The sequence below is a fragment of the Canis aureus genome, chromosome 26 (genome assembly GCF_053574225.1).
Source record: "Canis aureus isolate CA01 chromosome 26, VMU_Caureus_v.1.0, whole genome shotgun sequence".
Taxonomy (NCBI): Eukaryota; Metazoa; Chordata; class Mammalia; order Carnivora; family Canidae; genus Canis; species Canis aureus.
In genome coordinates this window covers 52,884,065-52,910,109 of record NC_135636.1, presented here as the reverse complement: position 1 = coordinate 52,910,109, position 26,045 = coordinate 52,884,065, and the positions used below count along the sequence as shown (strand labels likewise).

The window sequence follows — 26,045 nt, the reverse complement described above, 5'->3', positions numbered from 1 at the left end:
AGGACATTAAAATAACCAAGTGCTGTAAGAAAATTAAGGGAGAAGGCAGACAGGAAATGGGAGGTGTCCAGCTGAGACTCTCTGCAGGGCAGTCAGGAAAGGCCCAGCCTCGTGGAGCGTGAGGATGAGGAAGTGAGTGTTCCGGGTGGACTGGAGGATGCAGCACACGCGTCTGCCAAGAGACTGGCGGGAATGCTGCTATGGCAGGGGGGAGGGGGGGGGCAAAGGTAGGAAGGAGCCTGGTCACAGGGGGTGGGAGGGGCCGGACAGCAGAGCCGGTCCCTGGGCAAGCCTCAGAGGATCCTGCCCGCGCCTGCCTGTCTGCTCGCCCCTGACCCTTGGGCGCTCTGCTCGCACCAGGGCCCAGGGGCAGGCACAGAGGCTCCTGCATCCCACGTCCCTTCTAGCCCTTCTAGCCCGCGCTGCTCACGGTGACCATCCACGATGACCATCCACGATGACCCTGGGGGTATGAGGCCATCTGCATCACAGCCAGCAGCCAGAACCAGCTCCTACAGCTCTCGGTTTGGCCACACGCCCTCGGGGGAGCCACCGAGTCCCCAGCACCCATCACCCCGGGCCCAGGTGAAAGGAGGGCCGCACACACTAAAATCATCAACTTTCCCCAAACCCTCAGATCCTGGCTTCCAATTTCACCTCCTGCTTCACAGATTACTCAGTCTCGAAATTCAGCGGCACATCCAACGGGAAAGAAACCAATAAAGGAACAAAACATCCTAGAAGCACCGGCCGGAGTCCTGCCTTTAGGCGACCACGTTAATTAATAGCTGGGGCAACATAACTGTTTTCATCTTTAAGGTGCTTTTTTTTTTTTTTTTTTCTCCTTTTTCCGCCCAACGGACAACCAATTAAGGACGAAGCCGTCTGACAGTTCAAACAGCGCGGATCAGGCCCTGACCTGGCTGGTAAGATGTCCCCCAGCGGGCCTACACCTGAAAAATAAAATAAGATAAAATCCAACTTTCGCTTCCCTTTCCCGCAGGACGCGACGGAGGGGGCCGCCTCGCGGGCGCAGGAGCCGGGAGCTCCTCACGCGGACGGGCTGGAGCCTGAGCCGGGAGCCCCGACGCGGCCCCGACCCGCCGCACCAAGCGCCGCCCGAGCGCCCGGCTCCGCACAGCGTGTCGGTAAGCGCCCGACTACCCCGACCTACAAGGTGCGCCCGCGGCGCGTTCCGAGCCTGTTTCACCCCGAGCCGCTCGCGCGCATCCCGCTCGGCGGTGCGGCGCCCCCGGGCCGCGGCTCTCAGCCCGGGCAGGAGCAGAGCCCGGCCGGAGGGAGGGAGCGGCGCCCGGCCCCCGCCCCGCAGGCCCCCGCCCCGCAGGCCCCCGCCCAGCCCCGCGCCCCCGCGCCCCCGCGGCCCGCGCCGCCCGCGCCGCCCGCCCCGGCCTGACCCGAGGCCCGCGGGGCCCGCCGCGAGCTCACCAGTCCGCCCGCCCGCCCGCCCGCCGGCTCTGCGGCTCGGCTCCTCGGCTCCGCGGCGCTGCTGGGCCGACGCGCTCCTCCGCCGGGGCTGCTCTCGGGGTCCCCGGGCGGCGGCGGCGGCGGAGGCAGCGGCGGCGGCGGCGGCGGCGGCAGAGGGCGCGGGAGCAGCACCGGCACAGGCGGCGGGGGCGCGCACGCTCACGCACGCTCACGCAGCTCACGCACGCACCCGCACCGGCGCGCGCGCCCCCGGACGGACGTGGGCGCCGCGGGGCGGGGCTCCGCCCACCTGGGGGCGGGGCGTCCAGGGACAGCGCCGGAGCGGAAGCCGCGGCGGCCGTGGGCGGAGCCCGCGCCGCGGAGCCGGAAGCGCCTGCGCCCGGCAGGGGCGGGACCGCAGCGCAGGGGCGGAGCCTCGCGCAGGTGCCGGGGGCGCTCGGGCGGCGGCAGGTGCGGCGGCAGGTGCGGCGGCCGGCCCGGGGGAGCGGGCGGGGCCTCGCGGTGCGGCTGGGCGTGCTCAGCGCCGGACGGAGGACCGGGGGGACGTGATCGTCCCCGCCGAGCGGGGCGGGGGCGGGTGGCGAAGGCGGCGGCGGCGGCACGGGCCAGGGCCGGTGCACTCGGGCCACCGCGCCTGTCCGGCCGCCCGCCCGGGGAGCGGCGGGAGGAGCGAGGTGCTCCCACCTCCCCGCCCGCCCCGCCGGCCCGTGACCGTCCGCGGTAGCAGGGACCCGGGGCTCCACGTGCCATCTCCATCCGGGAGCCGCCCAGACGGACCTCCCACTCTCCCCACTCTCGAGCTGTCTTCTTAGAAACCTGGTGGCAGGGGCGCCTGGGGGGTCAGGGGCGGAGCATCTGGCCTCGGCCCAGGCCGTGACCCCGGGGTCGCCGATCGACTCCTGCGTCGGGCTCCATGCGTGGAGCCTGCTTCTCCCTCTGCCTGTGTCTCTGCCTCTCTCTCTCTCTCTCTCTGTGTCTCATAAATAAATAGAGAGAAAAGAAAGGAAGAAAGAAAGAAAGGAAGGAAAGAAAAGAGGAGACGGAGAGGAGAGGGAAAAGAAAAGAAAAGAGAAAGAAGAAAAAAGAAAAGAAAAGAGAAAAGAGAAGAAAAGAAAAACCTGGTGACATCCAAGGCTTCCCAGAACACCGGGCTGCGAGCGCCAGGAGGCCGAGGTCGGGGTCGGCCGAGGTCAGCAGGCATGGAGCACGCAGCAAGGAAAGGACGGATTCAAGAGCATGAAGGATTCCAGGATCACAGGACATAGGAGACCTGGTACCAATTTCAGAGAAAGCTGTTGAAGCAAGAATGACGGGCCCGGCCTTAATGAACCCCCTCCCCTAATCTAGGGTTATCCTTCCTAAGAAAATGTTCCTGAATATAGAAAAAGCTGTCTGCTCTTGATGGTGTTGCTTATAAAACCTGCCCAAGCGTGCGGGCAAGCGCACCCAGACGGAACAGTGCAGTTCTGTGGGTTGGCTTTTTTTTTTTTTTTAAGATTTTATTATTCATTCATGAGAGACAGAGGGAGAGACACAGGCGGGGGGGGGGGGGGGAGACACATGCAGGGAGCCCCATGCGGGACTCGATCCCAGGTCCCCAGGATCACACCCTGGGCCGAAGGTAGGCGCTAAACGGCTGAGCCACCCAGGCGTCCCTGGTTTTGTTTCTTGAAGAGAGGGGGACCAGGCAGGGAGGGGCAGGGGGAAAGGGAGGCTCTTGAGCAGGCTCAGTGTGGAGCCTGACCTGGGGCTCAACCTCACGACCCTGACATCAGGACCTGCGCCCAAACCACTCAACGCAGAGTCCCCCAGGCGGCCCAGGACCACTGTAGTTATTTAAAATGTATACAAAGGCTGGGCAGCCCGGGTGGCTCAGTGGTTTAGCACTGCCTTCAGCCCAGGGCCTGATCCTGGAGACCCAGGATTGAGTCCCATGTCGGGCTCCCTGCATGGAGCCTGCTTCTCCCTCTGCCCGTGTCTCTGCCTCTCTCTCTCTCTGTGTCACTCATAAATAAATATATAAATAACATAACAAAGGCTACATAACAGCATAGAAAATTCTTGTGATGGTTCCTGAAAGTAAATGAGCAAGATGCAGGATATAAAAAGTACATCCTTACAAGTGTGTTTATAAATAAGCAACCCAACTTGTGCAGAGAAAACAAGACAGAGAAGGTACCTGTGAAACGTGGGCAGTGGGCAGGAGCTGTCCTCAGGGCCTGTGCTCCCCATGCCCCTGGATGAGGCACAGAGGACCTAGTGACCCTCAGCTCAGGGTGGGGCTCCAGAGGAGGCGGGCTGCACCCTCCGACAGCGTCTCCTCTGTGTCCCTGCTTCCTCTTCACTCTCCGAGCTCACCTCACACGTCTGTTATGTCAGACAATTCCTTGTCTTTCCCAAGAAACAGAATTGCAAAGCCGTGGAGGGCTGCGTCTGCATCAGAATCCTCTATCCCGCGAAGCCTCACAGACTCTCACCCATGAAGACTGCATGGGGCACCCGGGGTGGATCAGTTGGCTAAGGGTCTGACTCAGCTCAGCTCAAGTCTTATCCCAGGGTCTTGAGTTCAGGCCCCATGTTGGGGTGCCCAGCATGGGGCCTACTTAAAGAAAGAGGAGGACACCTGGGTCCTCCTTTCTCAGGCTGTGATCCTGGGGTCCTGGGATCGAGTCCTGCACCAGGCTCCCCATAGGGAGCCTGCTTCTCCCTCTGCCGGTGTTTCTGCCTCTGTCTCTCATGAATAAACAAAATCTTAAAAAAAAAGAAAAAGAAAAAAAAAACACCACAAAAAATAAAAACAAACAAAAATACCTACATGGAACCCATGCCCAAAGTAAATGAGGGTAAATGTTGGCTGCAGGCCACGATACTGACTTTCACCCTTTATACCAGGTGACTGTTGTACTGGACCGTCATGTGGGGTGCACAGCTCATACAATGTGAAGTCACTAGCTTTCCCTGCTATTCCATCTGGAACAAGCCTGCTCTCTGATCCCACAGGGAAGTCTGATGTTCCCAGTGAAGGCACTGGCCACCTGGAACACCCGACAGCAGGAATCGACACGTTTGTGGCACCAGGCATCAGAAAGGGTCTCCCTCAAAGGGCCTTAGGGAGTAGGTATGGCTGGCACCCCAGGGCAGAGCATTAAGGAGGAAAAGCAGAGCACAGAACATCGTGTCTTAAGAAAGGGAGAGCAGGGTTAGCCTGCAGCCCAGGGCGTCATCCTGGAGACCCTGGATCGAGTCCCACGTCGGGCCCCTGCATGGAGCCTGCTTCTCCGTCTGCCTGTGTCTCTACCTCTCTGTCTCTATAAATGAATAAATAAAATTCTTTAAAAAAAAATTTGCCTGCTTTCTCATGAAATGCAGGAAGGCGAACAAGTAATGTGGGTCATCACAGGGGGCACGTGGGTGGCTTAGTTGGTGACAGCTGCCTTCAGCTCAGGTCATGATCCCAGGGTCCTGGGATGGAGCCCCCGGGTCAGGCTCCCTGCTCAGTGGAGTCTGCTGCTCCCTCGGTCCCTCCCCCTGCTCATGCTCTCACTCAGATAATCTTTTTTGGAAGGGACGCTCAGCGGTTGGGCACCTGCCTTCCGCCCAGGGCGTGACCCCGGGATCTGGGATCGAGTCCCGCATTGGGCTCCCTGCAGAGAGCCTGCTTCTCCCTCTGCCTGTCTCTCAGAAATATTTAAAAAAAACCTTTTTTAAAAATCTTTTTTTAATATATATTTTTATTTATTTGAGAGACAGCAAGCAAGCACAAGTGAGGTTAGGGGCAGAGAGAGAAAGAGAGAGAAGCAGACACCCACCGAGCAGAGAGCCAGATGCGGGACTCGATCACAGGACCCTAACATCATGACCTGAGCAGAAGGCAGATGCTTCACTGATTGAACCACCCAGGCACCTCTCAAATAAATAAGATCTTTATTTATTATTTAAAATAAGATCTTGGGATCCCTGGGTGGCGCAGTGGTTTAGCGCCTGCCTCTGGCCCAGGGCGTGATCCTGGAGACCCGGGATCGAATCCCATGTCGGGCTCCCGGTGCATGGAGCCTGCTTCTCCCTCTGCGTCTCTGCCTCTCTCTCTGTGTGTGTGTGTGACTATCATAAATAAATAAAAAATTAAAAAAAAAAAAAAAGATCTTAAAAAAAAAAAAGTCATGGCATGGGGGGGGGGGGGAGGACCAGAGCTTGTTTCTTTTTCTTTTTTTAAAAGATTTTATTTATTTATTCATGAGACACACACACACACAGAGGGGCAGAGACACAGGCAGAGGGAGAAGCAGGCTCCATGCAGGGAGCCTGATGTGGGACTCGATCCCGGGACTCCAGGATCATGCCCTGGGCTGCAGGTGGCCCTAAACCGCTGTGCCACCAGGGCTGCCCCAGAGCCTGTTTCTGAGCCCACTTGGTATCCACTTTTGAATCTTGCAGACAGTGCCTTAAAACAATCAACAAAGGAGTCCTCCAAGTGTCTCGGGGCCGCTCCACCAGTGTCCCTGCACACACCGAGGCCTCCAGTGGCAGCGGACACATTCACCAGCTCTGCCATGGGAGCCACCTTAATTCAAGAGCTTCACTTGGCAGTCGCTGTGTTCAAGGCCATCACTTACCTCTGCTCACAGGGCCCACCAGTCGTAAGGACGGGCAGCTGTGCCTGAGCAGGACTCTCAGGACGCCCACCGCACGCTCAGTGGCCTCCCTGTCCTCACAGCCCAGGTGTGACTGCAGGACTTCCACGCGGCTCCAAACTAGGCCCAAACCCTTCAACGGGGCAATCTGGTTGGCCGACCAGCCTCTCTGGAGCCTGGCTTGCAGGACCCCCGCTGCTGCGCCCTGACCTGGGCCAGTTTGGGTCTCCAGTGCCAAGTTCCCCTTCCTCAGACACCCAAGATGCATCACCATGCTATGGAAGACTTGGGATTTGCACGAGCTTTATCCGCTTCCTGCCCGCCTCCCCCTCTGCCTTGGGGGTGGGCTCCGCGGGGGGGACAGGCCACTCTCCCCTCACCTTCACGAACAGAGGGAGACGTACCACACAAGCTCACGTGGGCTCTTCCACAAAGGAATGCTTTATTGACAAATTACCCATTATTCACTTTAAGGAAAAGTTATACCACCTACTACACTTGCATCCCGCCTTCTCACCACACCCCATCTGTGATTCTAACCCTGAAGAAAACACACCGAGTGCAGTTCTTCCCACGGCACTAGCCTGGCCTGCAGTCCCCCAGGTGCCTGAATTGACCAGCAGACACTCGGGTTACCCAGAGCACGCCACTGTCCGCCGAAGTGGACTCTGCGGTGGCTCCTCCCCCAGGGGGTGCACAGCTGCGCACGCAGGTCTCTGCCTGCTGGGAGCCAGTAAGGCACGGAGCTGCCCCTCCAGACACACCCGAGTGGGGCCCTGAATGCAAGGCTGCTGGGGTGTGGCAGCTTCAGAACAAGAATGAGATCTTTGTAGCTCCTGAGAACAGGCGACAGCAGAGTTCCAGCCGACCCCAACGCAGGGCCGTCCCCAGCGTGTGGCAAACGGGCAGGCTGGAGCGGAGGACGGAAGGCACCAGCCTCTCCCTGTGGGGGGTGCCGGCTCTTCCTCCTGCCCCACCCCCGCCCCCAGAGGCCCAGGAGCCCTCTGGCCAGCAGGAGTTGCCCCAGTCCTTTAGAGGAGAGAGAAGCAGGCTTCATACACTGGGGTGAAGTGCATCGGCAAACAAAACACACCAATGTCCAAGCATGCTGCCCTCCGGGCTAGATGCAGAAGTCTACATAGTGCTCAAAACCCACTAAAGAACCCTTATTTTTATATATAAAAACATTATAAACAAATAAAGCATAAGGCGATGTAAGGCGTTGTATTTCAGCTTGAGTCCAAAGAAATAATGTTTTCTAACTGAGGCTAAAGCTGCTTTGCTTAGCTTTAATTTCTGAAAAATTCACTGCATTTAAAAAATAAAGAATTTGCTTTGTTAAAGCTAGATCATTAGTGTAACAATTAGGCGGCTGCTGATAACCAGTTTCTTTTCTGGAGGGTTTCAGAAAATGGGACAGTTTCTCATTTAGCGTTTGAAATAAAAACTGAAGATCGGGTAGGGCTTTCTGGATGGATCTTCCTTCTGTAACTTAGTAAAGGAGAGGCTGAGGAAATCCCACTTATCTCATGCTTATCGCTCTCCTGCTCTTTCCACGTTCTCACCAACGAGCAAGATTCCCAAGGGCCCACGGTCCCGTCCACTCCCTGCGCCCCAGGAAGGACGGCACAGTGGTCTGCATCTACCAACTTCAATGTAAAGCATCTGCGTACAAGACTGTGTTCTCTAACTCATGCGAACACAGCGGCCACGTCTACATGTGAACGGCACGACTCTCCTCAAAACCAGCTGTGTGCGTCCGCCTGCGGCCTGGCGGGCTGCTGCTCCGGGGCAGGGCTGCAGTGGCGATGAGGGTGTGCTTGCACTTGTTCCGTGGCCAGGCAAAGCTGCGATGGGCTTAGAAAGGCGTGTGGTCGGGCAGGGGCTTGTCGCCACTCCCGGTCGGGGAGGGAAGGTTGTCACTGCCATTCTCTCTGCCACCTACAACCTTAGACTACAGATGGGAAAAAAACCAAGAAACAAAACAAAACAAAACCAAACCCTGAGACAGAGTACACCATGCCCGGCAGGCGCTAGGCGGCGCTGGGAATCCCAGCTGCTCAGCTCCCTAGAGTCTACACCACATGGATGGACACCGATCAGCAATATCAAGGAGCAAATCCCCGACACGGGCAACAGGCTGGCAGTATTTCCAGGGACTTATGCAGTGTAAAGAGAGCAAATCTTCAAAGGCTCCACGCTATATGGTTCCAATCCCATGACACTCGTGAAATGGTAAGTCATCGAAATGGAGAACAGATTAGTGGCTGTGGGGCAGCCGGAGGAAGGCGAGCACCAGGAAGGACGGCTGTGGGGATGAGACTGTCCACCTTGGCTGTACCACTGTCCTATCCTGCTTGTGGCGCAAAACGGGATCACTGGGGAAACTGTGTAAAAGGTACAAGGACCCCCCTGCGTTAGTTCCTGTCGCTGCACGGGAACTACGGTGACTAAGCAAGTTTACGTAAAGGACAGGTCACACCCTGACAAGACAAGTGAATGGTCCAGATACAGTTACCTTTATGGTCCCAACTCGGTCTTCAAAGGACTTGAAGGTCGCAGAATTCCTTTAAAGAGAGAAGGAGGAGAGATCAGTGCAGCGAGCAAGTGCTTGTGCTGCCCTCCTAAATCTCGGCTTTAGGGTCAAGCTCCAGAAAGATCCCTGACAGCATCCTGAGACCTCACTGTAAACGCTGACAGGCCCCACAGGAGGGGGGCACAGCAAGGTCTGAAGACGGCCCAGGCCAGGTCATCCTGGTGGCTTCCAGGTCAGAGCAGGTCGGCCACACCTGCCAACTGCAAGCACAGCGCCTGCACGTCGCCAGCGGGTGGGTGAGTGTGGGGCACACGTCACCGCACCCGAGGTACACACATGCTGAGGTCACGGAACGTCCCGGGTGCTCCTGACACCAATCTCTGACACAAGTCAAGCAAAGGAAAACCAAGGACAGTTCTGGGACAAGGGAGCGAGCAGGAGGAAGCAGGCCAGGCCCGGCCCCAGCCGGCACCCTTCCCCACCGGCCCCCCTGGCTGGCCCAGCCCCCAGCCCTCAGGCCTCTGGTAGCAGCCTGTCAAGGACCCGCACACAGGCTGTGGGGGGCGGCAGCCACAGCAGATTCTCCTGTAACGAGGACGGGGGCTCTGCTGCTGCACCACAGGGAAGGTTTCCAGAACAGGCCACACCTCTGGGTGATCTGAGACCAGGACTCCCCTCCAGGTGCGGATCAAAGTTTCCATAGTAGGCTCGGAGGCATCTCAGGCCTCCTGGGTGCCAGGTGTGTGCATGGCTCTCTCTGCCCCTCCCTGGCCAGCTCCACGGGCAGCTCTGGAAACTTCCAGATGGAGCCTGTTTGGCACAATGCATTCCTCGGAGCCTCTTCCCCACTAGCTCGTTAGCCTCGATGGGGTCTTTCTAACCCTTGGCCCACAGGAGGCTGCCAGGGGAAGATGGTCTTTGGCTCAGGGACGCGGGATGTGTGAGGCTGACCGGCAGGAGCCACCCGCTCCCACCCGGCTCCCACCCCGGCTCTGAGAGCTCCGGAGCACGAGTGCACGTTACCTCATGGCCGGCATACTTATCGAGTGGCGGATTGAAGAGCTGCTGCTCGCAAGCATGGTAGAGGCAGAGAAGGAAGCAGGAGTTAGCACAGGGACAGACTGGCATTCACCGCGCCATCGGCTCGTCCACCAGAACCCGACCTCTGCAGGGCAGGCGAGCTCTGGCCACCGCACGACAGAAGGCCCCCGACCCCAGGGTCCTCTCCCCGGCCCCCAAAGCTGACCCAGAAACGGCACCCTGCGGGGGAGAGCTTTAACACGTAGGTCTGGGGCTTCAAAAGACTTCTGGTACAAGGGACTGTCAGGTGTCCTCCCATGACTTCACAGCAAGGGAAGTGACTTTTTGGCAAAAGAGAAAGAACCAGGTCAAGTAAGTAAAAATATTTACAATCACACATTGTTCTGGATTTGGGCTCCAGGCCTCCAGGCCGGAAGGGTGTGTGACGGGGCGGCAGCACTAGCGTCAGGCTAGGAAAGCGCCACTGAATCAGCACAGAGTGGGGACCTCGGGAGGCCCGACTGCGGCCCAGTGCTGCTCGCTGCCTCACGGGACCAACGGGACAATGTCGGCTTGCGGGGACAGGCCTGCCTCTCGGGGGAGGAGAAAACAGCAGCCAGCGTTTTGGAGGAAGATGCACGGGACACAACAGTGAGAGTCAGCATGACCCGCCCACACGACCAGCTCTCTTCCCAGGGATACGTGGGGCATGAGCTCCAGGGCAAGCTCCCTGAGGCCGGGCTGCAGGCCAGCGAGGAGCCACGCGGTCACAGCGGCCAGCAAGGGGCCATGGTGCCCCTCAGCATGTCTTCCAGCCCGGCCTCCCGCAGGCCAGCCACAGACCACCCTGCCCTGCCTCGGAAGAGCCTCGCAGGCACGTCCAGCCGCAGTCTTACCTAAACGAGTGTGAGAACGGACGAGCCCTGAGAGGTGGCAGCAGGAGGAGAAGAAACACAGCGTTAGGAGAGGGAGGCCAGGGCCCACCCAGACCCTCACTCAAGCTCCAGAAGGCCACGCAGGGACCCCCACGACCACCCCCGGTCCTCACACCACCAGGGAGAGCAGGCCATGCACCCTGCCTCCACTCTCCCCAAGCCCCAACTCTGTGAGAGGCCGCTGCTCCCGCACACACACAACCCCACCTGGGTCACAGACGAGGTGCCCGCATGTCCATGACCCTGTTTGGAGTTAGAGGGAAGAAGCCACAGAGAGAGGAGCGGTGCAGAGGTGTGCGGTGTGCTGAGGCAGGCTCCAGCCCCGGGTCTGTGTGCCTTCCCCACACCTGCGAGCCCAGACCAGCCAGGCTCAGCTGACACGCCAGGCGGCAACAGGTTGGCTTGCATCTCCACAGGGCCCGGGCTGGACCAGAGCACACACACATATCCTGCCACAGGACCGGGGACACCCCTGGAGCCGAGGGCCTTACACTCTGGCTGCATCACTATGGACGACAGATTCCAAGCTAGAAATCAAGTGTCCAAGGGCAGCACAGCCACGTCCTCCACGTCGCAGCCAGGCCCGCCACCTCTTACCCCCCAAGGTGGAGGTCATCTCAGGAGTGACCCGCGTGGATGGGCAGCAGGCCCTGCCATCTCCAGGTGGAGGAGGAGTCTGAGGATTAGGGAAGGCAGGTGCCTTGTCACAGGTCACCAAGCTAACCAGAGACCCTTCCCTGCTGGAACCCAAATCCAGTCTTCTCTCCCAGACTGCCACCTCGGGCCCAGAGCATGCAAAAAGGCTCTCAGGCCAGGGCTGCTCCAGGACAAGCCCACTGAGGACACGGATTTGGGGCAAACATCTCAATATATAGAAACTTCCCTAGGCCTCATTTTCATTCTCAAGAAGTGGGGAGTCCTGAACCTCGGCTGCAAACTGACAAGGTTAAGAGGCCTCAGCCTCAGAAACCACCTGAGACCATGTGTGAGGCAATGGTGGGCACATCAAGTACTCGGAAAGGTCCGAGTTCCCCGTACTCCTGCAAACACAGCAGGATAAAACCAAAGAGCCCCAGGGCAAGGCCCACCGGTAAACGGGACAGTGCCCCTGGGCACCAAGGTTCCTCCTAGGACCCGGTTCCTCCCGCTGGCCGGTCCACGCACATGCAGCACAGGTGCTAACACGACCCGTGGCAGGCACAGGGAGGCCAGGCACGGGACCGGAGGCTACATGCCATGGCTCAGCAGCAAATGCCTGTTCCCAGAGCCAAGGGCGGGAACGCAGGCACAGACGGAGAAATGTGCCGTCGTCCAAGGGCAGCCCCATCAAGATGGCCTGCGACAGCTCGACCGCAGCCATGCGCCTCAGCGCCAACACTGCACACACTTGACCGTAAGGACACTTAAGATGAGCGAGTACTGCCCAGAGTGACAGAGGACACTCCTAGTGAGCACGGAACGTAGGCACTGCAGACGTTCCCTGCCTCCTTCAAATGCTCTCTTTTGAGAGCACAAGCACAACCTGACACACGGCTCGCTCCGGTGGCACTGGGACGGCCCGCCTTGCCCTCCGTGGCACTCCCTGGGACCAAGGCCAGGCCACCAGTGGCGTGTGATCAGTCTGTCACCGGGCTTACCACAGCACGGCTCACGTGGCCAAGCAGGTGTCCCAGAGCGCAGCAGCGATGGCGTCCCATCTAATTTCAAATGAGATTTGTTACAGGAACACACCCACAAAGTCAGCATTACACATTACCGTGACGCCTATGGGAGGAACCACCGCACACCCGCTTTGCTGTCAACTCCGCGCCACAGCTTGTAGGGCCAAATACCTCACAGCCACTGTGCTCCAGGCCTACGTTCACAGGCTGACCCCAAAGGACCCCCCCAGGCACAGGTGCTGGGAGCACGACCGGATCCTCAGCTGCAGAAGCGCGCACTCCTGAGGCACACAGACTGCATACTGACCGTTCAGCCTCTCCGAAAATTTGAAATTTTTCAAAATAAAAATCGGAGGGGGGCTAATTACAAGAAACTAATAAAAAAGGCTGTGGGCATCGACCATGGGGTCCAAGTGTCTGTGGCTTCACCTGTGGCTCTGGGACCAGGGCAGAGCTCCCACCTTGCGGCCCCACAAGGCAAGTGCCAGGCCTGTGAGGTGCGGAAGTGCCCAACCTAAGCAGGCGGGGAGGCAGCCCCCGAGGGGAGGAGGGGCTCCAGGGCGGGATGACCCCAACGCTGCACACCACGCCCACAGGCATCACCAGTGTGACTCTCAACTGAGAAGACAGAAGCCTCAGCACGGGGTGGGGGAGCGGAGACGTTCCCCCGGAATCCCTAAGTGAGGGGGCTGGTCCCATGTGCGTCGGGGGCCAGGACGCTGGCAACGGTCACAAAGTACATGCACACTGCTGCTCCACGGTGCACGCTGGGCCCCCACAGTCCTGGAGGACGGCCTGCCAAGGGCACAGCAGGGAGGCAGCCATGCCCCTGGCTCCCTGCTGGGTAGCAGAGGAGGGCCAGCAGGTACAGCCGGAGCCCAGAGCAGAAACGGCTGGGCAAGCCGGAGCCGTGAGGCTGCAGCCCAGCCAAGTGGCCATCTGCTCCACTCTCCTGGACCCAGGCCCTGCTCGAGGTACCTGTGGGGGCCAGGAAGGTCTCAGCAGCTCTGGGAGAGACCATTCAGGAGGGGCCCCTGGCCTGCAGCCAAACGCTGAGACCTCGGAGACCGGGGCAGGGCAAACACTCGAGGAAACAACATGCCCCACCCCCACCGCCGCCCAGAGTGACACCCCACCCCGACACCGACCCCCAGACGGGGCCGTCTTCCCTCTGTGGAACTTCAAAGGGAAGCAGCCGCCTTTACGGGTCCCAAGCATTAGAAGTTACTCAAAAGAAACAGTGACCCCCTCCCCCAAGAAACACAGAATGGCAAAGAGGCAGCCCACAGACCAGGGACCGGGAACCGACTGGTCCAGGCTTGTGTGTCCGCATCTGTGGGTGCCAAGGGGCCCCCGAGGGGTATGCATCTGAGCCTGGGCCCCTGCAGAGCCTCCAGCAGCTCTAGGTCCCCCGAACCCTCACCCGACGAAGCATCTCACCTCATATCCCCGAGCTTCCTGCTAATGGCGGAGCCCACGGTGGACAGGGCAGCTGAAGTCTTCTGTCCCGCCTGAGAGAGGGTTTCCTGAGTCTTCTTGTAGCTGAGAAGAAACACCAGTTGAACCAACCCAATAGGAGGGGCAGCTGCCACCCAAAGCCAAGGAGGCGAGGCGCCAGAGACCCCAAGAGAAGGAAGAGAGAGCCGTTAGTGAGCGTGCGCCGGGCCACAACCTCCCAGCTCTGCAACAACCGCCCCCTGACCTCACGCCACCGCATCTAACACTCAAGTGCTCACGACGCTGACTACCTGGGACATGCAGCCTCTGCCTGCTGCGGTGAAGAAAGACCCACAGGGGCTCTGGGTTGGGGACAGAACCCAGAAAAACCCCTCATTCTGTTACTTTATTTGGAGAGCCTCTCCTATCAAAACTCCACCAAGCCCGTGGGGAGATGCGCTGGACAGTGTGGGTGTGCAGCCCTGGCAGGCTCGGGAGCCCCTCCAGCCCCCATCCTCCTCTGCGGTCTTATGACCGCCTTTCTAAGCTGGGGGACCTTCATCTCAGTGCAAATGGTGGCTTTGGATCAGTAAACACCCCCCTTTCCATGCCCTCCTGCCCCATCCACCTGGGCGCGCGTGCATCCCAGACATGGACCCATGACTGCAATGTCTGTGAGATGGCCACAGGGACCACAAAGACACCGTCGGGCCCACCTTGGCCACACCTGGCAGGGCCAGTCCCTGTTCAGCTGCCACCATAAACAAAAGACCAGCAGCCTGGTCGAGGGCTCGTTTCTGGCCAACCTAAGGAAACAGCCTGTGATGCAAGGCTCTCGAGGCGCCTGCCTACTCTCTGATGCCTTGTGGGTGTCACCAGGTCAGAGCAGGGAAGGTCAGATGGCACCAGCAGCACCAGCAGCACCAGGGCTTCTGGACCCCTCCCTCCCATCCGCTCCCCCAGTGTCATCTGCAGGAGGTCCCACTGGGTGCTTGCTGCTCCCCCTCCCCGGCCCTCCTGACCACTCCAGACAGCCTCCAAGCCCCGCCCCCGCCAGGCGCCACCCCGTCTGTCCCCACCGTCCTGTCCTGGGGAAGCCCGGCCTTGCGCACTCCTGGAGGGGCCTCCCTCTACTTGGCAGGCTCTCTCACAGCACGTGGGGCCTTGGGCTTCTCTGGTGCCCAGAAGGGCTTAGGACTCAAAACATGTGCTTTCTAGCAGGTGAGTTTGAAAACATGGTGAAGTCACCAGAACAGGAAGTTTACCTTACTTTCTAGGAAGATCTATGAATCCAGGAACGTATGAATTATGGAGAGAAAATAATCTAAAATCTTTACTGGAAGATTTGCTCTGGATCTCCTAAGGCAATAACTAAAGTCTAATTCTGAATCCAACCGTTAGCCAAATCTGGCTCCCAGAAATCCTTTCCCCCGTGACAGAAAGGACCACAGAACTGAATGGGAGTGGAAACTAAATGGAAGCACGTGTGCGGCAGCAGCCCCGAGAACTCCGGGGCTGGGACCTAGACGGGCCGCCCGGCGGAGGGGCCGACCGCAGCTGGTCCTCACTAGACACTGAAGTGCACACACTCCTCGTGGGACGCTTTCCACACACCCAGCTGAAATCCTCCGAGGCACCGCCTTCCAACCTGATGGAGCCCTGGCCAGGAGCTGCTACCTGCACCACACCCGCCCGGGGTCAGCAGAACCGTGGCAATAAAGGGAAGGGGAAATGTGCTGCACACCCTCTACAACACAGCCGGCTAAGGAAAGGCTCTGGAACCTTCTCTGGGGCCCCTGACTTGTGGTAGTGCTTTGGGCTGCTCCACCCCTCACCCTTGCCTGGCAAACTGCGCTCTTCAAAGTGAGCTAAAATAGGTTATCTGCAAGAAACAGACTGGAAGCCTTGGCCATTGCTGATAAAACACCAACTACAAGGTAACTTATGAAATGAAATGCGCATTTCGTTTTGAAAACACTCAGAAAACGTCTTCAAGCCATTTCTCGTGAAATAACGGGTACGTAAGACCAGGTGAAACTGTTTGTCGAAGGCAAATGGTCTGAAGCAGAGAACTGAAGGCAAAGTCTTCAGAGACTGTGTCCACAGGCGAACTGCAGTGGGAGAGCCGGCAAGCGTGTGCCGAGCACCGCGGGCCACGAGGAGGCGCATCCCGAGGCTGACTCAGACTGGAGCCGGCCACGAGACAACGGACAGGAGACCCTGGCCATGGGCCACGCCGAAGGGCACCACCCCCGCTGGAGAGCCACGCAGAGATTTCCCACACCCCACCACCCTCAGGAGCTCTGGGGTGTGGAAATGAGGAGTGACGAGTGACTCCATCAGGGACGGGAACCTCCAAACCAAGGTGGATGCGCTGGAGGGTCCCTGACGCGGAGGCCAAGCTCAGGCAGCGACAGGGCTGGGGGGCAGAGCCAGAGTCTACACGCAGGGAACTCAGGCCCAGACACGCTCAAGGTTGCGCTGTGCCACCCTGGCCAGCACCCCTCTGAAATTACTTCTACCTTTTAGGAAAACAAAAGTGTAGGACCCTGACTGATACCAGCCTCCCTCCATCACAGTCAGCATGGGGCATCGGCTGGATGCACCTGCTCCTGGCCCCTCCCCTGGGGGCCGATGCCACCTCTAACTCTGGGTGGGCACAATCCCAGTCTGGACAGCCAGAGCTGCCTCCGGCTCCCTGACCACACTGAGAGTCCAGCGAGACCCACAGCGGCCACCTTGCTGCTGGGCGGCAATACAATGACTCGAATCTGAACTGCAGGGCACCCTCCTGCACCAGGGAGGAGTCGGACAAGGCCGACACCATCTACATCTGCACTGTCACGTACAAACGAAGGACTCGACACACCAACCACAACTACGGAGTTTACCTGGTGCCACCTGCACATCTTCAGCTCTGTCTACCAACAGACAGAAGCCGGTTAGGCGACCCAACGAAGAGAACACACCTCTTGTGCATGGCAGTCTGAATAAAGAACTAGTTCCCTGAGACGAGAAAGCACGCGTAGCATCGACACTGCTTATGCCCAGCACGGCTTCACGAAAAGCAGCGCTACAGGCACAGATATTTTTGCTGACGCTCAGGGCAGTCGCACCCCACCAGTGGCCTCCTGCAGCAATGACCAGGCAGGCACCTTCACCCCAGGGAGCGCAAGGCAGCCAATGTTTCCAGTCATCCCACCAGGAGCTGGGTCATCGTCCTCCTGGGCCGTCCCTGCAGAGACACTCCAGCCCCCGGAGTGTCACTTTGGCAATTGCTCCACAAACGGAATTTGGGGTGAGGCCTCAGGGGAATGGCCGCCGTCTGGCAAGATGCTTGGGAAGGCCACCCCACCAGCCACTTCCATGCCCAGAGCCACAGGCTTCTCAGAGGAGTCACAGTTGTAGTTATTTGAGACACTATCCTAGCAACCTGTTGTCAACCGGTTTTACAAACAGCACCAAAGTCTCCCGAGATTCTTTTCGGGTTAAGTGCACACCGTGAGCCTGCTTGGTGCCCAAACTACACAGATGACAGCCACTGTCTCAACCTCAAGAACGTCTGCAGGTGGTGGAGGCATCCTCCGATACAGCCCCGCAGAAACAACACGCCAGGGTGTGGCCATGGCTGCGGTCACATCAAACCACACCAACCGCAGGACCCGCCAGAGCGCCCTGGTGCCCAGCTCCCCTGGTGCCACCAGGCTATGACGACTGCGAGCACAGAGCCAGCTGACCTGGGTCCCAGGCACACAAAGACCAGCTCGTTAACAACCATTTCCTTCCAAACACAAAGGACTGTCCGCCATGCTCTCTGGGAGCCCCCACTGCACTTCCTCCTCAACAAAAGGGAAAAGAATCCCCGAAAGTGAATAGCTTAACACGTGACCCCACCCAGTTCAAAGGAATTATAATCAGATTGAAGCAAAGATCAATGAAGTGCTATTACCATGAGTAAGAATCTCAAATAAAACATCAGGACTCACTCTGAACTACAGCTCTGACGGACACGAAAACCGATCTGTGTGTTTCCTACTCTGCTAATATCCTGTGTGGCTGACACCTGGTGCCCCCGAGACCAAAGCGGCTCCTCCAAGATCCCACCAGCATGGCCTGTGCGGCAGCCCTCGCCCAAGAACCAGCGCTAAGTCTGAGTGAAGCTGTGAGAACCCCTCCTCTGGAGCTAGGTCTGCAGGAGAAAGACCCCCCCACCCCACAAGTGAACACCAGCATCAGTCCCAATGGCGGTCAGTCTGCCCACTCGGAAGGCTGAGGGCTGCCTAACAGCCAGAGATGCTCCCAGACCCAGCTAGGCCTCCCATCTAAGGGATGCATCCGTGGCAACCAGAGGGAGGCACCCATTTCACAAGAATTATACTTCCATTTGTGTTTAAGAACAGAAAAATACTAAAAATAAAATAGCCAAAAGACACCCAAACCAGGTTTGTGCCAAGTGCCACAGCCTCCCAGTCCCTAGGAGTGTAGAGAGGAAGAGGAGGGGGAGGGAGGTGTGACGGCAAAGGCACTCACAGGTCTGACTGGGTCACTTTCTCATTCCACTCTCCAAGTTTCTCAGAAGTTCTCATATAGCTAAAAACAGAAAGTCTGTGGTAAATCACGTAGAACAGTTATTTTAACTAAGGTTTCAAACTACAGGTGCAAGGCCAGGGAGCACAGAGGAGGGCTGGAGAGCAGCAATGCTGGGTGTGCAGCCCGCCTGAGGACAGGATCTGTCCCTCCTCTCAGCACCTGCTGGGCAGGCCCAGGGGAGGCCGTGGCAGAGCCAATCAGTCCTCTTCCTGTCATGCCAAGCGAGGGCCTGGACAGTCCACGGAAGACAGCGCTTGGGGAACAGGACTGCTGTGAGGAGCAAGGAAGGCAGTCACCCTTCGGATTCAAAATCTAGGGCTTCCTAAGACAGAGAAATAAGATTTTGTAGGTGATTTTCATGAAATGTGATTCAACCTCTCGGCAGGGACGTGGCTTCTTAATGGGAAACATTTCCCCAAACCGACCCTCCAAATGTCGGAGGATGTGTTTCAGAGCCACGTAGCTGCACTCCCCAAGTTCAGAGAACTGAGTCACATCTGGGTCAGAGGTCCTGGGGCTGTGATCACAACGTGCTCATGAGAAGGACTCGTGTCCGCTTCGGCACACACTGAGCTATGGGATCACAGAAAATCAGCCTCGTTAAGGACCTCATCAGTGTCCTCTCAACTTTGGACACTGGAACACACTCTTGTCAGTTTCTGCTTCGACAACTAGCTAGCACGTCCAACTGCCTTTTAAAAGCATGTGTAGACTCTAAGCTCTTTGCACACCAGGGGTTAGGTCAAGGACTCAGAACCTCTGGCTGGCTGCTTGCACACAGGCATACTTGAGTCCCCAGGGCAGGTACCTACGCGTTCGAGACCTGCACGTCATGCCAGCTCCTGGACAGGTTCTGCTTCAGGCCTTCCAAGGCAGAGAGGCCCAGCTTCCTTTTCAGCTCCGCACAGTGCCTCTCCTTAGCTGCCAGGACCTGGCGCAGAGTGACAATTTCCTCTTCCACCTGTAAAAGCACACAGTTGACTTGATTAGTACCAGTGTTGTGGGAAGTGACTAACATCCTCACACACACTGCAATGAGAAGTTTCTCGGAATGCTCTAAGGACTTTCCGCTTACAGAAACATAACCTGCGTTAAGAACGGAGTCTGTGTCCAACCACCACCCTGTTTTTCTCTGGTACTGGCACTCCAACTTCTTCGGGAAGACTGTCTCATCCCCCCAAGTCAAGTGGCTCTGGTGGGGCTTGCAATCACTGTGCCCACCCACGCATCACCACGCCAGGCCTATCACAGCTCCATCCCCCCCACCGCCGAATGGGGCACAGGTGTCTGAAGAGTCAAGCCCCTCTCCTTCTGGGCTCAGAAGCTGGAACTACTGGCAGTCAGGACCCATCTGCACTGGGAAGGGGAGCTGCAAACAGATGGCCGGCCAGCCAGATACCCAGATAACAGAGCAACAGCCCTTACGGGAACGCGTATGTTCCTGAAGTCATCTCAGGTCTTGGGAAAGGCAGTTACCCAGGCCAAAAGTAAATTCCCTTCTGTGTTAAAGTAGTTTGAACTGGTAAGAGAAACTCTCCTGACAATAAAGACCTGAATCTTCTGAGGCCGTAAAATTAACAACAACAAAAAAAAGGATGCAACTTGAGAAAGAAGCATTCTCTGGAGTTTCACAACACCAGATGTCTGTTTTCAGCTCCTGTGTCAACAGCTGCCATTTAAAAAAAAAAAAGGGGGGGGGGGGTCCTTCTCTTAAAAAAGTGGTTGTTTGGAATAAAGTGATAAAAAGTAGCTCAGAATCCTTATATCATTAGTTTTCCATCAGAAAACAGTTGAAACAAGATGTAATTTAGAAACACAGGATCATCTAAGGCCCAACTATTACACGTTACTCCAGCAGTAACAACCAGTGATTAGAACATTCCACTCTGGTGTGATGATCGACAGGGCTTGAGGGTGTGCAATCCAGCTGTGTTAGGGGAAGTTCACGCTGAAAATTTTAAGTGACCTAGAACTTCTCCACTCTGCAGCTCAACTCTGAAATGACCTAGTGCAAAGCATGAGCCTCACTGCATTGCCTGTTGCTACTCCCATCATCTTCACTCAACTCAGAAACCGCTGAATCCTTTTCCCCCTTGGTCTGAAACCTGGTTGTGGCTGAGGTTCATCTGCCCACCTAGCTCTTTTATCAACACAGGGCTCATCTCTGAAGACAGCGCAGAGGCCTGTGACAGGCAGCACACCAGCTCTGACTGACGGATGCTACACTCAGATACTGACAAGTTCATGTCCCCAGGTTTTGTTTTTTAAAAAGATTGCTTGCTTGCTTTGTTTATTTATTTTTATTCATGAATGATAAAGGCAGAAACACAGGCAGAGGGAGAAGCAGGCTCCATGCAGGGAGACTGACGTGGGACTTGATCCCAGGTCTCCAGGATCACACGCTGGGCAGCAGGCGGCACTAATCCGCTGCATCACCCGGGCTGCCCCATGTCCCCAGATTTTGAATCCCAAGTGAGTACCACTAGATTCTGCATCACACAGTAAAAAGAAACATCTCCAGCAGAAGCTACAAGTAAAAATTGTACTTGGAAATTTTGGGTCTTAATTACCATTTCCTCTTAAAAGACTCACTTTAAAATCATCACATGAGGGGCACCTGGGTGGCTCAGTGGTTTAGCATCTGCCTTTGGCCCAGGCATGATCCCGGGGTTCTGGGATCGAGTCCTGCATCAGGCTCCCTATAGGGAGCCTGCTTCTCCCTCTGCTTGTGTCTCTTCCTCTCTCTCATGAATAAATAAAATGTTAAAAAAAAAAAAGAGGAGATCCTCTCTGCATCTTTAAAAATAAATAAACAAAATGCTCACATGAAGCACTTTTTACAAATTAAATGTTTTAAAAGAAAAATGAAGATCCAGGGCAGATGGCTTGTGGAGTCTCCAAACTATCAAGTGTTAATTCTAATGAAGAAACTCCCAGTAGACGGTGTGCTCAGAGCAGCTGTCCCCATGCAGACGTCCTCCTCATGGAGTATTTACGAGGCGCTGAGCACAGACAACGTGGCCACAAAGAGCAGTTTCTGAAGGACTCTAGGAATGCCCCCCCAGGGCAATTTCTGCAGAGCACAGCCAGCTCTCTGCCCCCTCATTAGTTCATGGTTACCCCAGGAAAAATGGCCAAGACACAGCACCTTTGCAAGCTCAGCCCTAAGCTCCTCCTCCTCAGCCTCGGTCAGACCCTCTGCAGCAGGAGTCTGGGCAGCCACCGCCGTGTCGACAGGGACATCTGTCATGGAGTCGGACAGCAGACCTTTGTTAGGAGAATTCAGGTTGATATCTGCCAGAGACATAAGGCCAGATGGTGTCAATACGAAGTTAAAGAGAAGTGGACGAGGTCGAGGTCTCCACCAAGGAAGAAGGAGAGGTCGAGAGGACAGGCTGGGCGGCGGGGACCGTGGAGAGAACCAACACCTCTGCCCGAACAAGCTCTGCAGGGATGGTTTGGCATCAGGCCAAGGGCGCCTCAGACCACCTAAGGTGCTACTTCAGGGCACAAGAAAGGCAGCCAGACCCTAACTGCTTCCCCCATGCGAGTGCACTTTCCTGAGATGGGAAACCTTTGCCACAAACAAAGCTGTCAGACCTAACAGATGTAAGTTTTAGAGCGGAGAAACCTAATGCAGCTGTAAACACAAGCACCACTTGCAATCAACCAATCCGCAGAACACACACTAAAATTGCACACCAGGAGCGTATGCCCGTCATCCAGCCCCAGCCGGGAGTCAGCAAAACAAAATACGCCTTGTAGTCTGTCCTCGACCCTCGCTCCACAGCAACACGCAGCGAGGCGCAGAGGCAACACTGCTTCCGCACCTCTGCTGCACCGGATCGGGTTCCAATTCCTACACTATCTTCTCTTTGATTTAAAAGCATCTTCCCGCCTGCACTAAAAGTTGGTGAGATGCCACACGAGGAAACATGCGTCAGCTTCAATTCTTCCCAGCTCCGAACCCACGGCCGTCCTTCAGTACCACGCAATCGGCACCATGTCTAGCACATTTAACAGTAAAGGCACAGGAGCACTTGGCTGGCTCTTAAACCCAGGGCTGGGAGCTCGAGCCCTACGGGAGCTGTAGACGTTAAATAAGTGAACTTTTTAAGAAGGAAACAAATAAAATAAATGTGAAGTCACAAAGGTTGGAAAGAAGTTCTTTAGTCGCAGATTATGTTTCTCTAGTGGAAATCCCAGAGTGTGCTAAAAATAGACTGCACTTAAAACCAAAGATGCTGGGATCCCTGGGTGGTGCAGCGGTTTAGTGCCGCCTTCGGCCCAGGGCGTCATCCTGGGGTCCCGGGATCGAGTCCCACGTCGGGCTCCCTGCGTGGCTCCTGCTTCTCCCTCTGCCTCCGTCTCTCTCTGTGTGTCTCACATGAATGAATAAAATATTAAACAAACAAACTAACCAAAGATGCTCTATTTGGCTTATTCCCTTCACACGCCCCGGGACAGCTGAGGTCAGCACCTCCTGGCCAACCTGTTCACGACATAAAGCGTGTCCAGTTTACCAACAGATCCTGAGCTCAACCTACCTGACTTGACTTCTGCGTTTGTATCTGCTACGTTGAACCTGCTCAAATTTGCTACATGCCTTAAAATCCCCACTATCCTTCTCTTCTGTTTAAAAAATAATAATGGTAATAAACGAATGCCCGCGGACACGTTGAGCCCACAGGCATCACCCCAGGGAGAGGCTGGGCACTAAGCAAGCAGGCCAAGGCGCGGCGCGGCGGTCCGGGGAGTCCCCGCTGCCCAGGGCTGTGCCATCCATCACCTGCATGGGGACAACACAGCAAGTCTCAAGGGGTCACCCCGAAAACGGAGCGAGGCCGCGTGCGAGGCGGGTCTGCAGCGCACCCGGCACGCAGCAGGCGCCAAGCAGCTCCCCTCGTCCCGCCCAGCTCCGCAGCAGGCCCAACGCCGAGCCTCCCGCACCCGAGCTAGGGCAGGAAGAGCCGCGGACCGTCTCAGAGCCCGGGAGCCCCGCAGTTGCCCGGGGCGGCCGCGCAGGAACGCGCCGTCAGCTCCGCTCGGCCGCCCGCCCCCAGGGAGCCCGGGCTCCGAGCCGCGTTGCCACCCGAGGGGGACGGAGGCCGGCCGGGCACGCCGCCAGCGGCCCGGGCGGAGGCAGGGGCGCCGGGGACCCGCCCGAGCGGCCCGGACGCCGAGCCTCGGCCGTCGGAAGCTTTGAGGCTCGCAGCTGCAGGCGAGCCGCGCGGCGGACGGAGGCGGCGGGCCCGAGGGTCCGAGACGCGCCGCCGGGGACGCGCCGAGGCGCCGGCCGCGGGTACCTTGGCCTGCGGAGTCCATGTTCGCGCGGCGGCCGGGCCGCAGGGGGGTCGGGGCCGGGGTCTCGGGCGCCGGGCCGCACCGGGGCTCGCCAGCCGCGTCCACGCCAGCCAGCGGAACCGCCTCAGCCACGGCGGCGTGACGTAATCAGCGACGCGACGGCCCACTTCCGCTTGCCGCCTGCCCCGCCCCCGCCGGCTGTGGCCAATGAGGGCGTGGCTCGGCCCCGTCCCTATTACCTGCCCCAACCTGATTGGCCGAGGCTGCGGCCGAAGCCGGAAGGGGCGGCCGGTCCTAAGGGATGCCTCCGTCGGCCCCCCGGCGGGGCGCAGGTGGAACAGGCCGCGGGGCCTCGGGGAGGGGGCAGTGGGAGTGGGAGTGGGAGGACTGTCCGACATGGCGCCGGGCAGCCTGGGGCTGGCCTCTTCCAGGCAGCGCCGAGGCTAACGCCGCGCACAGCCCGCTTGAGGCCCCGTGAGGCCCGCCCGCCTGACTCTGGGGGTGGTTCCTCCCCTCAGTTGTTGCGGGGATCGCACCGCGTTACGTGGGAAAAGGCGGGTCCGCGCCGCTGCCCCCCCGCCCCCCCCCCGGTCTGCGCATGCGCTGCCGGCCGGGCCCCCTCCGCCCCGACCTACCGACAGGCCCCGAGCGCCGGTACCGCGATCCCCCAGGGCCCCTGCGCTTCCTTCTCCGGCAGCCCCGGAGCCGGGCCGGGGGTGGGGGGCGCGAGGCCGGAGGGATGGGCCCGGGGTCACCAGCAAACGCCGGACTTCTCGGCCGGGAGCCAGCCCTGGACCACCCGGTGGTGCTGAAACAAGGCCCCAGGCCTCCCCGCTTTGGCTCGGAGTCGCCACTGCGAGCAAACCCTTACGTGGTGGGACGCTCCGGACCTGAGCCTGCGGACCGCGCTGCCCAGAGCCCCTTCGTGTATCGCTCAAGGCTCACCTGGCCACAGGCGTCCCCCCGGGGCACCTGCTTCACCTGGAAACAGGCGTCGCCCCCTCAGTGCCCGCCTCACCTGGGTGCAGGTGCCCCCACCTGCCTCACCTGGCCACAGGTGTCGCCCCCCCCAGTGCCCGCCTCAGCCCTCACCTGGGTACAGGTGACCCGCCCACCTGCCTCACCTGGACACAGGTGTCCCCCCCAGCACCTGCTTCACCTGGCCACAGGCATCCCTACACCTGCCTCACCTGGCTGCAGGTGTCCTTCCCAACCCCCCAGCACCTGCCTCACCTGGACACAGGTGTCACCCCCCAGTGCCCACCTCACCTGGGTGCAGGTGCCCCCCACCTGCCTCACCTGTGCACAGGTGTCGCCCCCCAGTGCCCGCCTCAGCCCTCACCTGGGTACAGGTGACCCGCCCACCTGCCTCACCTGGACACAGGTGTCCCCCCCCCCCCCAGCACCTGCTTCATCTGGCCACAGGCATCCCTACACCTGCCTCACCTGGCTGCAGGTGTCCTTCCCAACCCCCCAGCACCTGCCTCACCTGGACACAGGCGTCTGCCCCCAGTGCCTGCCTCACCTGGGTGCAGTGTCCCCTGCCTCACCTAGACACAGGTGTCACCCCCCAGAGTCCACCTCACCTGAGTGCAGGTGACCCCCCTCCACCTACCTCACTTGGACACAGGTGTCTCCCCCCAGTGCCTGCCTCACCTGGGTGCAGGTGCCCCCCCACCTGCCTCACCCGGCCTCAGGTGTCCCCCCCAGCACCTGGCCACAGGTATCCCCCAGCTGCCTCACCTGGCTGCAGATGTCCTCCCCCCCCCAGCACCTGCCTCACCTGGCCACAGGCATATCCCCCCCCCCCCCCCCCCCCCCCCGCCTCTGGAGTATCACAGCCACGTGTTGCCGTGGCCTGTGCAGTAAACATCTGCCCCACTCGCCACCTTGGTTTGTCCGGCTGCCGCTCAGCCCACCTGGCTGGCCGCAGTCCTGGGGCGGGGACAGCCAGGGGCCCCCACCTCCTGCCGTGCTCAGCCCGTCAGCTCGGCTGCGCCCAGGGGCGTCTGGTTCAGCGCTGCACCCTTGGGCCGGGAGCCCCGCCCCGCCCGGCCCGGCCCGGCCCTGCCCTGGGGTGGCCAGCGCAGGTGTGCCTGCGCCCCACGCGGCCTGCCTGAGCACCAGGAACGCGGAGGCGGGGAGGGGGCCCGGGCGCCCACGTCGCTCTCCTGCTGCACCTGCCGCGGGGGCTACGGACCACCGTCCTCTCACAGCGAGGGGTGACGGGCACGGACCCCTCCCAGGACCGTCCTGTCTCCTAGGCCAGGTCGGGGCACCTCGGGGAGCCCCCCGCCCGCCTTCCCGCCTTCCCGCCTTCCCGCCTTCCCGCCATCCCGCGGGGGCATCGAGGCACCACCGCTGGGTCGGGCTGGGCTCTGGCTCCTCCCGGGAGCTGGGAGCGCACGGAGGTCCGCGGCGTTCGGCGGGGGGGACCAGGGGCGAGGGGGTGCGCGGCGCCCTCCCCATTCAGCAGGTCGGGATC

The 26,045-nt window shown here is 58.9% G+C and overlaps 2 protein-coding genes and 1 long non-coding RNA gene across 23 annotated transcripts in view; 1 reads left to right on the top strand and 2 right to left on the bottom strand.

Moving 5' to 3' along the window:
• DNAJC5 (DnaJ heat shock protein family (Hsp40) member C5) overlaps positions 1 to 1,469 on the bottom strand; it is a 33,694-nt gene extending 32,225 nt beyond the window's left edge. The window contains exon 1 of one of the 2 annotated variants that reach the window (XR_013365640.1): positions 1,447 to 1,469. The gene's annotated coding sequence lies outside the window, so the exon portion shown is untranslated. The remainder of the gene's footprint in view (positions 1 to 1,446) is intronic. The other variant, XM_077874027.1, reaches the window with a different exon arrangement.
• Positions 239 to 12,540, top strand: LOC144298730 (uncharacterized). Of its 2 annotated transcripts, none has more exons than XR_013365642.1 (3): positions 239 to 926; positions 1,004 to 1,148; positions 5,881 to 12,540. It is a non-coding gene; the product is annotated as an uncharacterized LOC144298730 (long non-coding RNA). The 2 variants fall into 2 exon arrangements; XR_013365641.1 differs by lacking the exon at positions 5,881 to 12,540 and adding an exon at positions 4,447 to 5,540.
• On the bottom strand, positions 7,713 to 26,044 carry TPD52L2 (TPD52 like 2). 19 transcript variants are annotated; one of them, XM_077874005.1, is made up of 9 exons: positions 25,480 to 26,044; positions 21,405 to 21,550; positions 19,069 to 19,217; positions 18,197 to 18,256; positions 13,670 to 13,771; positions 10,530 to 10,556; positions 9,637 to 9,678; positions 8,596 to 8,644; positions 7,713 to 8,031 (listed from the first exon to the last, which is right to left on the bottom strand). In XM_077874005.1, the coding sequence occupies exons 1-9, from the start codon at positions 26,027 to 26,029 to the stop codon at positions 7,936 to 7,938; spliced, it is 1,221 nt and encodes a 406-aa protein (XP_077730131.1). In that variant the 5' UTR covers positions 26,030 to 26,044; the 3' UTR covers positions 7,713 to 7,935. The 19 variants fall into 19 exon arrangements, with proteins under 19 accessions (XP_077730131.1, XP_077730143.1, XP_077730132.1 ...); XM_077874017.1 differs by lacking the exon at positions 25,480 to 26,044 and adding an exon at positions 23,563 to 23,714; XM_077874009.1 differs by having other exon boundaries at positions 7,889 to 8,464.
• Position 26,045: the final 1 nt, after the last annotated feature.